This window comes from Bombina bombina, chromosome 3 (genome assembly GCF_027579735.1).
Source record: "Bombina bombina isolate aBomBom1 chromosome 3, aBomBom1.pri, whole genome shotgun sequence".
Classification (NCBI taxonomy): Eukaryota; Metazoa; Chordata; class Amphibia; order Anura; family Bombinatoridae; genus Bombina; species Bombina bombina.
Genome location: NC_069501.1, coordinates 1,078,852,825 through 1,078,869,254, shown reverse-complemented (window position 1 = coordinate 1,078,869,254; position 16,430 = coordinate 1,078,852,825). Strand labels below are relative to the sequence as shown.

The 16,430-nt window shown below is 39.8% G+C and overlaps 1 protein-coding gene across 1 annotated transcript in view; it reads left to right on the top strand.

Annotated features, from left to right (window-relative positions):
- KPNA3 (karyopherin subunit alpha 3) overlaps positions 1–16,430 on the top strand; it is a gene marked incomplete in the record, with an annotated part of 693,441 nt that overhangs the window by 657,118 nt on the left and 19,893 nt on the right. Inside the window, 1 exon segment of the mRNA XM_053705555.1 lies at positions 4,137–4,231. Coding sequence (XP_053561530.1) covers positions 4,137–4,231 — 95 coding nt within the window.

The window sequence follows — 16,430 nt, the reverse complement described above, 5'->3', positions numbered from 1 at the left end:
GCATCTTTGTGCAGCTACCAATCAGAATCTACTAAGCATATCTAGATATGCTTTTCAGCAAAGAATATCAAGCGAATGAAGCAAATTAGATAATAGAAGTAAATTAGAAAGTTGTTTATAATTGTATGCTCTTTCTAAATCATGAAAGAAAAAAATTGGTTTTCATGTCCCTTTAACAGTCATCTCCAATATTGGATAGATTATGTTAAGTGTCCCAAAGCATCCATAGTGTAGTGTGATTCTAATATCTTTTTACCGTATCAACAATTGCAGCGGTGATTGAGTCCCACATATAAGGAAGTTATTCAAGGATTGTCTTTTTAAATCTTTTATGATCCTTATGTTTAAAACCAAAAACAGGGGGGGCGTGCCTGGGCAGCATCCATGACGGGCTGCAATACCTGAAGCTGCAAGAGATAATTTGGTAATCCGCCAATTATCATTGGAATCCTGCACTACCCGCATATAGAAGAGACATTACAAAACTTAAGAATGTGGGCTGCACAAGATTATATATTTTTTTCTAAGATATTCCATCTCTTGTGGACTGGTCTGAACCGTTGAGATCCTGGTGGCGGCCTACTAGAGATCCAACACTTGCCGGGTTGAACAGATGGAAGGTATCTGTTAATTATCCTATTTATACAGACTGGGAATAACTTTCGACTCTCAGGTCTATTTACCCATCTTATTGCTTGCTTACAACCGCTACAATGGAGGAGATGGGCACTATTTTCAAATACCTCATGGAAGATTTTGAGCACAAATTATGCCTCAGACTAGACAGCCTTATAGTTCTTTGTTGCAACACAGTGATGAGAAGCGATGCTTTATTGCCCGCTAGCAATGGACCTGCTGCTACACTAGCCCTACGAAATGACTGACATTTGCATAGAACAGCCTCTCTGCTGGGAGATGAAGTGGTTACAGGGCAGCGAAGAACAAAAGGAAGACCCGGGAGATGCTTGTGACTTAGCTGTCTTGCCCACGTTCAACAACTGCCCTCCTGATGGCTGCTGCGTGGTTGTGCAGGGGAGAGCGGCCGGCTCCCGTGTGTACAGCTCCGCTGCTTTAGGGCATGACATTACAGACCTGGCGGTTCTGTTGCTAACTGCTGAAGCGGCAGCCCCTCTGGGTTTTCTGGTTCGTCGGAGAGTGCACTGGTCAGGATCTTCAGGAGCCCATAAAGAGATGTCAGCTTAGATCCACAGGACTTGCCCAGATATAACAGTAAAGTCTCCCTGCATCAGCGAGTGGGCATCAGATCACTTTAGAACGATTTCTTATGTTTCAACTTGGTGGAGTTGCTGCTCTTTATTCATCAATGTTTCCGGATCTACTAGGGTATGCCTAGGGGTAACGCCTTTGTGAAAGGCATAGGATGGAAATAATTATTAATGTATGCTTACAACATTGGTAAATTTCTATCTGTCCTGTAGACCAAGGTGCATTGGCTGAGGGTATAGTATTTTGTTTGTATTCATATAAATTCCCTCTGCTTCCATTCCTAGCACTAGCCTTAATGAAGGAACAATATAAGGTCCTGATATGGTTAGTGCTGCTCATATAAATCCCTTGTTTTAGTAGCTATATGTGCTCCTAGATGTGTTCTTTGAACATTAGTTTCTTGTTTATGCCATAACAGGGTTTAATCATCTGGTTCTGTAAAAATATGTAGGATAGCTGTGGGTTTTTATGTACTTTTCCTAGCCTATCCCTGTTTACCATGCTTTGACAGCAGCTATTACACAGTAGTGCTTTATACCTACACTTTTTAGCAGCTTCCTGAGGATTCCCCTCACCTCATTTACACACAGCAGTAACTACGGCAGGCTATAATGTCTGTTAGAGAACATCTTGGCTGCGATACCTATAAGGGCTCAATGCACGTTATCTAGATCATTACATGTATTTAGCGCCCAGCTGACCTATCAGGGCAGAAAGATTTTCACTATATATTAGCCCATATGTGGCTATGATTTCTATGCCATGTAGGGGTGGATATGGCTATCACTTGTAACCATTATATCTTGCAGCTATTACTGGAATTAGTCTTACTATGTGAAAGTTTTACATATCTGTATGTTAAGCTGTTTGTTTGTTTTGTATATTTGTTTTTGTTTTTTTATTAAATGTTATTCAACTATGTTTTTAGTAACAGAACAGCAATTTTAAATAATTTTGTACCCTGTTTTTAAAGTTGGCATAAAAAATATAGATATATTCAGCAGAGTTGGGGGTTCCAGACTTTTAGCGGTGACTTCTAAAAGCTGCACTAGCTAACAATTTATAGAGGTGGGTGATCGTCATTATAGCTCTCTTTTGTACTAATCTCTACCTTAGGAGGACTCAGTTATTTTATTCTATAAACCTTATATTCTTAATGATGTCATAAATTGAAATCAGTATTCTTATGAGCTACTGGTCCATCTTACATCTGTATTCGGCAGAGACCCCAATAAGACCTTGTCTTAACCCCCTTTCCTCGCCTATTACTAGCCTATTACTTGCCTTTAGTTACCTAAGAGCACTGTGAGCAGATATTTTTTTATGTACCAGGTCTTACAAAGGATATTATTCTACTGTAGCAGTATAAACTGAGTAAGTCCTGACTCATGAGGTATGCTTATGCATAAGATCACCGACCAGAGCTCTATGTCCTCATTTATATGCAAACTCTTCTTAACGATACTGTATATATCTCACTAGTGAGTGGCCGCTGTCTGGAACCCATGAGTTGGTTGACTAAGTGTAATTGTTGTTATATTGAGTATATGGCCCATAAGTGGCTTATCAGGTTCCCTTTACATGTAAAGATAAAAACATAAGGTTCTACCACCAGATGGGATCCAAGAGTATTCCCCTATTTGCAACAGGCCTTCTATTAGTTTCAGGTGTTGGAAGGGTGCAAAAGTGACCCTCACTATCGGCTAGGAGGCTTATGTATGTGGTACTAACAGACGTGAATTGCAGAAAAATATGGTGTTATGCATTTGATGTAATTTTGCATTTTTGCATCACTGTCTCAAATTGAAACTTGTCTGTTATGTATTGTATGGTGAACCTTAATAAAAAATTATTTAAAAAAAAAAAAAACACAGCCAAAACAATTGAGCTGAAAAAAATAGCACTTTACAGGGAACAAAAGGCAGCAGTGTGTGCTAATTATTTCGCAATATGTCACAATATATCAATGTTTCATTAATTTCCAAAAACAATATGCAGGGTGCCACTTTAATATAGCATATAAAAGTTCAGATTAAGTGCACTCACTGTTACAAATCAACAACCGCTGGGGTGCTGCGCAAAGTGTATACATCCGTAGCATTTATCCTATGTAGAGAATAAAACGCTGCACTCACCGGTCTTCATGAAAAAATATCACTTTAATCTCATCAATTCAGCATAGTCGATAAAACCAGAATCCCAAACGTTTCGGTCCCAAACTGGTACCTTTCTCAATGGGTGTTAAACCTGTGTCCCATTGTTCTCTAATGAACCCACACACCTGTTACCTTAATATACCCTTCAGTGCTTAAAACTTCCGGTGCTAACGTGTTGCAGCCTGTATCGCACGTCACTGATAATCAGTCATTCAAAACCCGAGCGCATGGCTAATTAGCATAACCACGCCTCTAGTGACGAAGTAGCCTATTCGTCATTGTTGACATTTTCAATTGCGATCAGAGCAGGCACCAACCCAACAGCATCACAGAGTTTTACCAATTCATAACTTATATATACATACATATTGTATATGTGTGTATGTGTATATATGTATATATATATATATATATATATATGTATAGGTTATGTATGGATTTCATGGACTCTCACTGCTAAGAAAGAAAATAATTTATCAGGTAAGCATAAATTGTTTTAAGGGCTCCAGATACAAACTAGGCTGGTTTTCATTCTCAATAATAAGTCTGTTGCTGCTGTTTTACCAGTTTCCAGAACTGTAGATCTCTGGTATAAAAGGCAAATAAATAAATAAAAGGTTGCATCATTTTCAAGATTGATGTAAGCTACAGATCAGCATAACTTGCAAATTCATTGTACAAATTGGCTAAATCTGATATGTGGTTTTAAAATCTTCTGAGGTTGTTGTTTGTTTTTGTTTTGTTTTTTTTTAGGATTGGAGAAAATAGAAGCACTGCAGCAACATGAGAATGAAGAAATTTACAAGCTAGCCTTTGAAATAATTGATCAGTATTTCTCTGGTGATGATGTAAGTATTTTGTATTTACTAGATTTAAAGGGATACTACATTGCAAAATATCTGCGTGTATGTATATATTCAGTGTGTGTAGGTGTGTGTGTATGTAAATATACTGTGTGTGTATGTATGTGTATGTATATATGTATATATATGTGTGTGTGTGTATATATATATATATATATATATATACTCACTCTCACAATAAAGAGATGAATTCCTATTCAGCACAGTTTATATTAGGCAAAGTTAAATCAAAACTGATCTATAGTAACAGTGAGACATCCTAAAATAGCAATTGAATGAGCAAAATGTATTCAAACCACCGCAATATCACCTCCTCCTGGATTTTAAAGTTACTGTCTACACCAGAATATTTTTTTTAAAAGATAGATAATCCCTTTATTACCTATTCCCTAGTTTTGCATAACCAATATTTATATTAATGCACTTTCTTTCATGTAATTGGCAAGAGTCCATGAGCTAGTGACATATGGGATATACATTCCTACCAGGAGGGCAAAGTTTCCCAAACCTCAAAATGCCTTTAAATACACCCCTCACCACACCCACAATTCAGTTTTACAAACTTTGCCTCCCATGGAGGTGGTGAAGTAAGTTTGTGCTAGATTTCTACGTTGATATGCGCTTCGCAGCAGGCTGAAGCCCGGTTTTCCTCTCAGAGTGCAGTGAATGTCAGAGGGATGTGAAGAGAGTATTGCCTATTTGAATGCCATGGTCTTCCTCTAGGGGATCTATTTCATAGGTTCTCTGTTATCGGTGGTAGAGATTTCTTCTCCTACCTCCTTTTTCAGATCGACGATATACTCTTATATACCATTACCTCTACTGATTCTCGTTTCAGTACTGGTTTGGCTATCTACTATATGTAGATGAGTGTCTTAGGGTAAGTAAGTCTTATTTCTATTCATGACACTCTAAGCTATGGTTGGGCACTTTATATGTAAAGTTCTAAATATATGTGTTAAACTTATATTTGCCATAATTCAGGATAATCAGTATTCCTTCTTTCAGACTGTCAGTTTCATTTTCTCTTGTAAGGTGTATCCAGTCCACGGATCATCCATTACTTGTGGGATATTCTCCTTCCCAACAGGAAGTTGCAAGAGGACACCCACAGCAGAGCTGCTATATAGCTCCTCCCCTAACTGCCATATCCAGTCATTCTCTTGCAACTCTCAACAAAGATGGAGGTAGTAAGAGGAAAGTGGTGAAATATAGTTAGTTTTTGTCTTCAATCAAAAGTTTATTATTTTTAAATGGTACCGGAGTTGTACTATTTTATCTCAGGCAGCATTTAGAAGAAGAATCTGCCTGCGTTTTCTATGATCTTAGCAGAAGTAACTAAGATCCACTGCTGTTCTCACATATGTCTGAGGAGTTAGGTAACTTCAGAAGGAGAATGGCATGCAGGTTATCCTGCAATGAGGTATGTGCAGTTTTAAGTTTTTCTAGGGATGGAATTGCTAGAAAATGCTGCTGATACCGGATTAATGTAAGTTAAGACTAAATACAGTGATTTAATAGCGACTAGTATCAGGCTTACTATTAGAGATATATACTCTTATAAATGTGCAATATAAAACGTTTGCTGGCATGTTTAATCGTTTTTATATATGCTTTGGTGATAAAAATTATTGGGGCCTAGTTTTTTCCACATGGCTGGCTTTATTTTTTGCCTAGAAACAGTTTCCTGAGGCTTTCCACTGTTGTAGTATGAGTGGGAGGGGCCTATTTTAGCACTTTTTAAAATTACAGACAGAGACATTCAGCTTCCCTCAGCAGTCCCCTGCATGCTATAGGACATCTCTGAAGGGCTCTAAAGGCTTCAAAAGTCGTTTTTTGAGGAAGGTAGGGCCACAGCTGAGCTGTGGCAGTTTTTGTGACTGTTTAAAAAACATTTAATTTGTTTTTTTTGATCCGTTTTTTGCATTAAGGGGTTAATCATCCATTTGCAAGTGGGTGCAATGCTCTGCTAACCTATTACATACACTGTAAAAATTTCGTTTGAATTACTGCCTTTTTTCACTGTTTTTCAATTTTTTACAAAATTTGTTTCTCTTAAAGGCACAGTACCGTTTTTTATATTTGCTTGTTAACTTGATTTAAAGTGTTTTCCAAGCTTGCTAGTCTCATTGCTAGTCTGTATAAACATGTCTTACATAGAGGAAACTCCTTGTTCATTATGTTTAAAAGCCATGGTGGAACCCCATATGAGAATGTGTACTAAATGTATTGATTTCACTTTAAACAATAAAGAACAGCTTTTATCTTTAAAAAATGTATCACCAGAGGATTCTGACCAGGGGGAAGTTATGCCGACTAACTCTCCCCACGTGTCAGACCCTTTGACTCCCGCTCAAGGGACTCACGCTCAAATGGCGCCAAGTACATCAAGGACGCCCATAGCGATTACTTTACAAGACATGGCGGCAGTCATGGATAATACGGTATTAATACGGTATTAGCCAGACTACCTGAATTTAGAGGAAAGCTTGATAGCTCTGGTGTTAGGCGTAATAAAGAGCATACAGACGCTTTAAGAGCCATGTCTGATACTGCCTCACAATATGCAGAAGCTGAGGAAGGAGAGCTTCAGTCTGTGGGTGATATCTCTGACTCAGGGAAACCTGATTCTGATATTTCTACTTTTAAATTTAAGCTTGAGAACCTCCGTGTTTTGCTTAGGGAGGTTTTAGCTGCTCTGAATGACTGTGACACAATTGCAGTGCCAGAGAAATTGTGTAGACTGTATAAATACTTTGCAGTGCCGGTGTGTACTGAGGTTTTTCCAATACCTAAAAGGTTTACAGAAATTATTAATAAAGAGTGGGATAGACCCGGTGTGCCGTTTTCCCCCCCTCCTATTTTTAGAAAAATGTTCCCATAGACGCCACCACACGGGACTTATGGCAAACGGTCCCTAAGGTGGAGGGAGCAGTTTCTACTTTAGCAAAGCGTACTACTATCCCTGTCGAGGACAGTTGTGCTTTTTCAGATCCTATGGATAAAAAATTAGAGGGTTACCTTAAGAAAATGTTTATTCAACAAGGTTTTATCCTGCAGCCCCTTGCATGCATTGCTCCTGTCACTGCTGCTGGGGCGTGTTCTGGTTTGAGTCTTAACATACATGCTTGTTAACATACTTAACAAGCTTAGAGCACCTAAGCTAGCTAATTCTTTTGTTTCTGATGCCATTGTTCATTTGACTAAACTAACGGCTAAGAATTCTGGATTTGCCATCCAGGCGCGTAGGGCGCTATGGCTCAAATCTTGGTCAGCTGACGTGACTTCAAAGTCTAAACTACTTAACATTCCCTTCAAGGGGCAGACCCTATTCGGGCCTGGTTTGAAGGAAATTATTGCTGACATTACTAGAGGTAAAGGTCATGCCCTTCCTCAGGACAGGTCCAAATCAAGGGCCAAACAGTCTAATTTTCGTGCCTTTCGAAACTTCAAGACAAGTGCAGCATCAGCTTCCTCTGCTACAAAACAAGAGGGAACTTTTGCTCAGTCCAAGACGGCCTGGAAACCTAACCAGTCCTGGAACAAAGGCAAGCAGGCCAAAAAAACCTGCTGCTGCCTCTAAGACAGCATGAAGGAATGGCCCCCTATCCGGTAACGGATCTAGTAGGGGGCAGACTTTCTCTCTTCGCCCAGGCGTGGGCAAGAGATGTTCAGGATCCCTGGGCGTTGGAGATTTTCTCTCAGGGGTATCTTCTGGACTTCAAGGCTTCTCCTCCACAAGGGAGATTTCACCTTTCACGATTATCTGTCAACCAGATAAAGAAAGAGGCATTCTTACACTGTGTGCAAGACCTCCTAGTTATGGGAGTGATCCATCCAGTTCCAAAGGAGGAACAGGGACAGGGATTTTACTCAAATCTGTTTGTGGTTCCCAAAAAAGAGGGAACCTTCAGACCAATCTTGGGTCTAAAGATCTTAAACAAATTCCTCAGAGTTCCATCATTCAAAATGGAAACTATTCGGACCATCCTACCTATGATCCAGGAGGGTCAATATATGACTACGGTGGATCTAAAGGATGCTTACCTTCACATTCCGATATACAAAGATCATCATCGGTTCCTAAGGTTTGCCTTTCTGGACAAGCATTACCAGTTTGTGGCTCTTCCCTTCGGGTTAGCTACAGCCCCAAGAATTTTTTCAAAGGTTTTGGGGTCGCTTCTGGCGGTCCTAAGGCCGCGGGGCATAGCAGTAGCCCCTTATCTAGACGACATCCTGTTACAGGCCTCAAATTTCCAAATTGCCAAGTCCCATACGGACATAGTTCTGGCATTTCTGAGGTCGCACGGGTGGAAAGTGAACGAGGAAAAGAGTTCTCTGTCCCCACTCACAAGAGTCTCCTTCCTAGGGACTCTGATAGATTCTGTAGAAATGAAAATTTACCTGACTGAGTCCAGGTTATCAAAACTTCTAAATTTTTGCTGTGTTCTCCATTCTATTCCGCGCCCTTCGGTGGCTCAGTGCATGGAGGTAATCGGCTTAATGGTAGCGGCAATGGACATAGTTCCGTTTGCGCGCCTATATCTCAGACCGCTGCAACTATGCATGCTCAGTCAGTGGAATGGGGATTACACAGATTTGTCCCCTATACTAAATCTGGATCAAGAGACCAGATTCTCTCTTCTCTGGTGACTCTCTCGGGTCCATCTGTCCAAAGGTATGACCTTTCGCAGGCCATATTGGACAATTGTAACGACAAATGCCAGCCTTCTAGGTTGGGGTGCAGTCTGGAACTCCCTGAAGGCTCAGGGATCGTGGACTCAGGAGGAGAAACTCCTCCCAATAAATATTCTGGAATTGAGGGCAATATTCAATGCTCTTCAAGCTTGTCCTCAGTTAACAACCCTGAGGTTCATCAGATTTCATTCGGACAACATCACGACTGTGGCTTACATCAACCATCAAGGGGGAACAAGGAGTTCCTTAGCGATGTTAGAAGTCTCCTAAATAATTTGCTGGGCAGAGAAACACTCTTGCTACCTATCAGCGATCTTATCCCAGGTGTAGAGGCGGAATTTCTAAGTTGTCAGACTTTTCATCCGGGGGAGTGGGAACTCTATCCGGAGGTGTTTGCTCAATTGATTCATCTTTGGGGCAAACCAGAACTGAATCTCATGGCGTCTCGCCAGAACGCCAAGCTTCCACCGTTTCCTCTGCTCCCTCGACTGATTGCCAGAATCAAGCAGGAGAGAGCATCAGTGATTTTGATGGCGCCTGCGTGGCCACGCAGGACCTGGTATGCAGACCTAGTGGACATGTCATCCTTTCCACCTTGGACTCTGCCTTTGAGACAAGACCTTCTACTTCAAGGTCCTTTCAATCATCCAAATCTAATTTCTCTGAGACTGACTGCATGGAGATTGAACACTTGATTTTATCAAAGCGTGGCTTCTCCGAGTCTGTCATTGATACCTTAATACAGGCACGAAAGCCTGTTACCAGGAAAATCTACCATAAGATATGGCGTAAATATCTTTATTGGTGTGAATCCAAGAGTTACATTATCTTTTCTCCAAGAGGGTTTGGAGAAAGGATTATCAGCTAATTCTTTGAAGGGACAGATCTCTGCACTGTCTATTCTTTTGCACAAGCGTCTGGCGGATGTTCCAGACGTTCAGGCGTTTTGTCAGGCGTTGGTTAGAATCAAGCCTGTGTTTAAACCTGTTGCTCCTCCATGGAGCTTAAATTTGGTTCTTAAAGTTCTTCAAGGGGTTCCGTTTGAACCTCTTCATTCCATAGATATCAAGCTTTTATCTTGGAAAGTTCTATTTTTTATGGCTATTTCCTCGGCTCGTAGAGTCTCTGAGTTATCTGCTTTACAATGTGATTCTCTTTATCTGATCTTCCATGCAGATAAGGTAGTTCTGCGTACAAAACCTGGGTTTTTGCCTAAGGTGGTATCCACTAAAAATATCAATCAAGAGATTGTTGTTCCATCATTGTGTCCTAATCCTTCTTCAAAGAAGGAACGTCTTTTACATAATCTGGACGTGGTTTGTGCTTTAAAGTTTTATTTACAAGCTACTAAAGATTTTCATCAAACATCTGCTTTGTTTGTTGTTTACTCTGGACAGAGAAGAGGTCAAAAGGCTTCGGCAACCTCTTTCTTTTTGGCTAAGAAGCATAATCCGCTTAGCCTATGAGACTGCTGGACAGCAGCCTCCTGAAAGGATTACAGCTCATTCTACTAGAGCTGTGGCTTCCACTTGGGCCTTTAAAAATGAGGCTTCTGTTGAACAGATTTGCAAGGCGGCGACTTCGTCTTCGCTTCATACTTTTTCCAAATTCTACAAATTTGATACTTTTGCTTCTTCGGAGGCTATTTTTGGGAGAAAGGTTTTAATGGCAGTGGTACCTTCCGTTTAAGTACCTGCCTTGTCCCTCCCTTCATCCGTGTACTTTAGCTTTGGTATTGGTATCCCACAAGTAATGGATGATCCGTGGGCTGGATACACCTTACAAGAGAAAACACAATTTATGCTTACCTGATAAATTTATTTCTCTTGTTGTGTATCCAGTCCACGGCCCGCCCTGTCATTTTAAGGCAGGTCAAAATTTTAGATTAAACTTCAGTCACCACTGCACCCTATGGTTTCTCCTTTCTCGGCTTGTTTCGGTCGAATGACTGGATATGGCAGTTAAGGGAGGAGCTATATAGCAGCTCTGCTGTGGGTGTCCTCTTGCAACTTCCTGTTGGGAAGGAGAATATCCCACAAGTAATGGATGATCCGTGGACTGGATACACCACAAGAGAATACATTTTTCAGGTAAGCATAAATTGTGTTTTTTTGGGAAAATGCATATAAATTATATTTTTTCTTACCTTAAAAATTTTCAATTGACTTTTTTTCTAAATTGCGGGCTGTTAGGCTCGCGGGTGCAGAAAATGCTTCAATTTATTGCGTCATTCTTGGCGCAAGACTTTTTTGGCACAAAAATTTTGTTGTTTTCACGTGGTTGCGTCATTTTTGACGTATATGTGTTGTGGACGTTTTTGGCGCCAAAAAATATGGGCGTCATTCTTGGCGCCAGTTTTTTTCACATTATTTCAGTCTCACTTTTTAGTTGCTTCTGGTTTCTAGAGGCTTGTTTTGTTTTGCTTTTTTTCCCATTCCTGAAACTGCCATTTAAGGAATTTGATAATTTTGCTTTATATGTTGTTTTTTCTATTACATATTGCAAGATGTCACTACCTGACCCTGGATCAGAATCTACTTCTGGAAAGACGCTGCCTGATGTCGGTTCTACCAAAGCTAAGTGCATTTGTTGTAAACTTTTGGTAACTGTTCCTCCGGCTGTAGTTTGTGTTAGTTGTCATGATAAACTATCAAACGCAGATAATATTTCCATTAGTAATAATCCATTACCTGTTGTTGTTCCTTCAACATCTAATGTTCAGGATGTTCCTGTTAATGTAAAATAATTTGTTTCTAATTCTATTCGGAAGGCTCTGTCTGTTATTCCTCCTTCTAGTAAACGTAAAAGGTCTTTTAAAACTTCTCATATTTCAGATGAATTTTTAAATGACCGCCATCATTCTGACTTATCTATTTCTGATGAGGATCTATCTGGTTCAGAAGATTCTGCCTCAGATATTGACACTGATAAATCTTCATATTTGTTTAAGATGGAGTTTATTCGTTCTTTACTTAAAGAAGTGTTGATTGCATTAGATATGGAGGAGTCTAGTCCTCTGAATTTAAACGCTTATTAGTTTTAATATCAAGTTTTTAAACCTCATGTAGTTATTCCAGAAGTTTTTCCAGTTCCTGATGCTATTTCAGAAGTAATTTCTAGGGAATGGAATAGTCTGGGTACTTCATTTACTCCTTCTCCAAGGTTACTCCTTCTCCAAGTAAACGCTTATTAGTTTTAATATCAAGTTTTTAAACCTCATGTAGTTATTCCAGAAGTTTTTCCAGTTCCTGATGCTATTTCAGAAGTAATTTCTAGGGAATGGAATAGTCTGGGTACTTCATTTACTCCTTCTCCAAGGTTTAAGAAATTGTACCCTTTGCCATCTGATTGATTAGAGTTGATGGGGCTATCTCTACTCTTGCTAAACGTACTACTATTCCTACGGCAGATAGTACTTCTTTTAAGGATCCTTTAGATAGGAAGCTTGAATCCTTTCTAAGGAAGGCTTATTTATGTTCAGGTAATCTTCTTAGACCTGCTATTTCTTTGGCTGATGATGCTACAGCTTCCACCTTCTGGTCAGACCATAATGCTTATAGCATTGTTAAACTTCTTCAACATGCTAATAACTTTGTTTGTGATGTCAGGTATATGTCTTTAGCTATTTTAGCCATTGGAGCTTTATGGCTTAAGTCTTGCAATGCAGATATGACTTCTAAGTCAACGTTGCTTTCTCTTTCTTTCCAAGGTAATAAATTATTTAGTTCTCAGTTGGATTCAATAATTTCAACTGTTACTGGGGGAAGGGAGCCTTTTTGCCTCAGGACAAAAAATCTAAAGGTAAATATAGGGCTGCTAATCATTTTCGTTCGTTTCGTCAGAATAAGGAACAAAAGCCTGACCCTTCCCCTAAAGGAACAGTTTCCGTTTGGAAACCTTCTCCAGTCTGGAATTAATCCAAGCCTTTTAGAAAGTCAAAACCAGCTCCCAAATCCGCATGAAGGTGCGGCCCTCATTCCAGCGCAGCTGGTAGGGGGCAGGTTACGATTTTTCAAAGATGTTTGGATCAATTCGATTCAAAGTCTTTGGATTCAGAACATTGTTTCACAAGGGTACAGAATAGGTTTCAAGGTAAGACCGCCTGTGAAGATTTTTTTCTCACGCATTCCAGTAAACCCAGTAAAGGCTCAGGCGTTTCTGAAATGTGTTTCAGACCTAGAGTCGGCTGGGGTAATTGTTCCAGTTATGGAACAAGATCTGGGGTTTTACTCAAATCTGTTCATTGTACCAAAGAAGGAGAATTCCTTCAGACCAGTTCTGGATCTAAAAATATTGAATCGATATGTAAGGATACCAACATTCAAAATGGTGACTATAAGGACTATTCTGCCTTTTGTTCAGCAAAGGCGTTATATGTCTACAATAGACTTACAGGATGCATAACTTCATATTCCTATCCATCCAGATCACTATCAGTTTCTGAGATTCTCTTTTCTAGACAAGCATTACCAGTTTGTTGCTCTTCCATTTGGCCTAGCAACAGCTCCAAGGATCTTTTCAAAGGTTCTCGGTGCCCTTCTCTCTGTAATCAGAGAACAGGGTATTGCGGTATTTCCTTATTTGGACGATATCTTGGTACTTGCTCAGTCTTTACATTCTGCAGAATCTCATACGAATCAACTTGTGTTGTTTCTTCAAAGACATGGTTGGAGGATCAATTTACCAGAGAGTTCCTTGATTCCTCAGACAAGGGTAACCTTTTTGGGTTTCCAAATAGATTCAGTGTCCATGAATGTCTCTAACAGAAAAGAGACGTCTGAAATTAGTTTCAGCTTGTCGAAACCTTCAGTCTCAATCATTCCCTTCGGTAGCTTTGTGCATGGAAATTCTAGGTCTCATGACTGCTGCATCGGATGCGATCCCTTTTGCTCGTTTTCACATGAGACCTCTCCAGCTTTGTATGCTGAACCAATGGTGCAGGGATTATACAAAGATATCACAATTAATATCCTTAAATCCCAATGTTAGATCTTCTCTGACTTGGTGGCTGGATCACCATCGTTTAATTCAAGGGGCCTCTTTTGTTCATCCAACCTGGACTGTGATCCCAACAGATGCAAGTCTTTCAGGTTGGGGAGCTGTATGGGGATCTCTGACAGCGCAGGGGGTTTGGGAATCTCAGGAGGCGAGATTACCAATCAACATTTTGGAACTCAGGCTATGAAAGAAGTATCTCGGATACTTGTATGGGCGGAATCAAGCTCCTGTCTAATTTCTGCGGTTCACATCCCAGGTATAGACAATTGGGAAGCGGATTATCTCAGTCGCCAGACGTTACATCCGGGCGAATGGTCTCTTCACCCAGAGGTATTTCTTCAGATTGTTCAAATCTGGGGACTACCAGAAATAGATCTGATGGCCTCTCATCTAAACAAGAAACTTCCCAGGTATCTGTCCAGATCCAGGGATCCTCAGGCGGAAGCGGTGGATGCATTGTCACTTCCTTGGAATTATCAACCTGCTTATATCTTTCCGCCTCTAGTTCTTCTTCCAAAAGTGATTTCCAAAATCCTAATGGAGCGTTCGTTTGTACTGCTGGTGGCTCCAGCATGGCCACACAGGTTTTGGTATGCGGATCTCGTTCGGGTGGCCAATTGTTAACCTTGGACACTTCCGTTAAGGCCAGACCTTCTATCTCAAGGCCCATTTTTCCATCTGGATCTCAAATCATTAAATTTGAAGGTATGGAGATTGAACGCTTAATACTTAGTCATAGAGGTTTCTCTGATTCAGTGATTAATACTATGTTACAGGCTCGTAAGTCTGTGTCTAGAAAGATCTATTACCGAGTTTGGAAGACTTACATTTCCTGGTGTTCTTCTCATGGCATTCTTTTAGAATGCCTAGAATTTTACAGTTTCTTCAGGATGGTTTGGAAAAAGGTTTGCCTGCAAGTTCCTTGAAAGGACAAATCTCTGCTCTTTCTGTACTATTTCACAGAAAGATTGCTAATCATCCTGATATTCATTGTTTTGTACAGGCTTTGGTTCGTATTAAGCCTGTCATTAAAGGGACAGTTTACTCAAAAATTTTCTCCCCTTTAATTCTCCCCTTTGATTTGTTCCCAATGATCCACTTTACCTGCTGGAGTGTATTAAATTGTTTACAAGTAGCTCCTTTACCCTTATATTGGCATTTGAAATTGTTAATTTAGCATGTGGTATCCCCACCTATTCTGAAAGTTTGTGGCCGCGCGTACCAGCTATAGATAAGCTTTGTAAACACAGCCAGCAGAAGAAATTACACTCCCAGTGTGATAAAGCAGAGATAAGGTAGTAAAATGTTGATTTTCCATTGTTCTCTCAAAGTATTGGTGATTGTTCTAAGGACAGATATAAGATAAAGAAGCAGGTATATGTGATACAGTAATGAGATCTGATTATACCTACAAGCTCAACCTATTTTATTAGGCTGTGGCTTCAAAACACAAAATCCGAGCTTTAATATACAGAAATAAACCTTAAAAAGCTAATTTTCATACATTTTTTACTCTGCAGTTGGTAAAAAAAGCAATTGTAAACACATTAAGGGAAAAACTATTTTACAGTATACTGTCCCTTTAAGTGAATTTCTCCTCCTTGGAGTCTTAATTTGGTTCTGAGGGCTTTACAGGCTCCTCCGTTTGAACCTATGCATTCTCTGGATATTAAATTACTTTCTTGGAAAGTTTTATTCTTTTTGGCCATGTCTTCTGCTAGAAAAGTTTCTGAGTTATCTGCTCTTTCTTGTTAATCTCCTTTTCTGATTTTTCATCAGGATAAGGCGGTGTTGCGGACTTCATTTAATTTTTTACCTAAAGTTGTGAATTCTAACAACATTAGTAGAGAAATTGTTGTCCCTTCTTTGTGTCCTAATCCTAAGAATTTTCTGGAGAGATCTTTACATTCTTTGGATGTAGTTAGAGCTTTAAAATATTATTTTGAAGCTACTAAAGATTTCAGGAAGACTTCTAGTCTATTTGTTGTCTTTTCTGGTTCTAGGAAAGGTCAGAAGGCTTCTGCCATTTCTTTGGCATCTTGGTTAAAGTCTTTGATTCATCATGCTTATGTGGAGTCGGGTAAATCCCGCCTCAAAGGATTACGGCTCATTCTACTAGTTTCTACTTCCTGGGCTTTTAAGAATGAAGCTTCTGTTGATCAGATTTGCAATGCAGCAACTTGGTCTTCTTTGCATACTTTTACTACATTCTACCATTTTGATGTTTTTTCTTCTTCTGAAGCAGTTTTTGGTAGAAAAGTACTTCAGGCAGCAGTTTGATTCTTTGCTTATAATTTCTTTGCTTATAATTTCAGTTTTTTTCATTTTAAGACTAAAACTTTTTGAGTTGGGTTATGGATTATTTTTCAGCGGACTTGGCTATCTTTATTTAATCCCTCCCTCTCTAGTGACTCTTGCGTGGAAGTTCCACATCTTGGGTATCTGCTATCCCATACGTCACTAGCTCATGGACTCTTGCCAATTACAT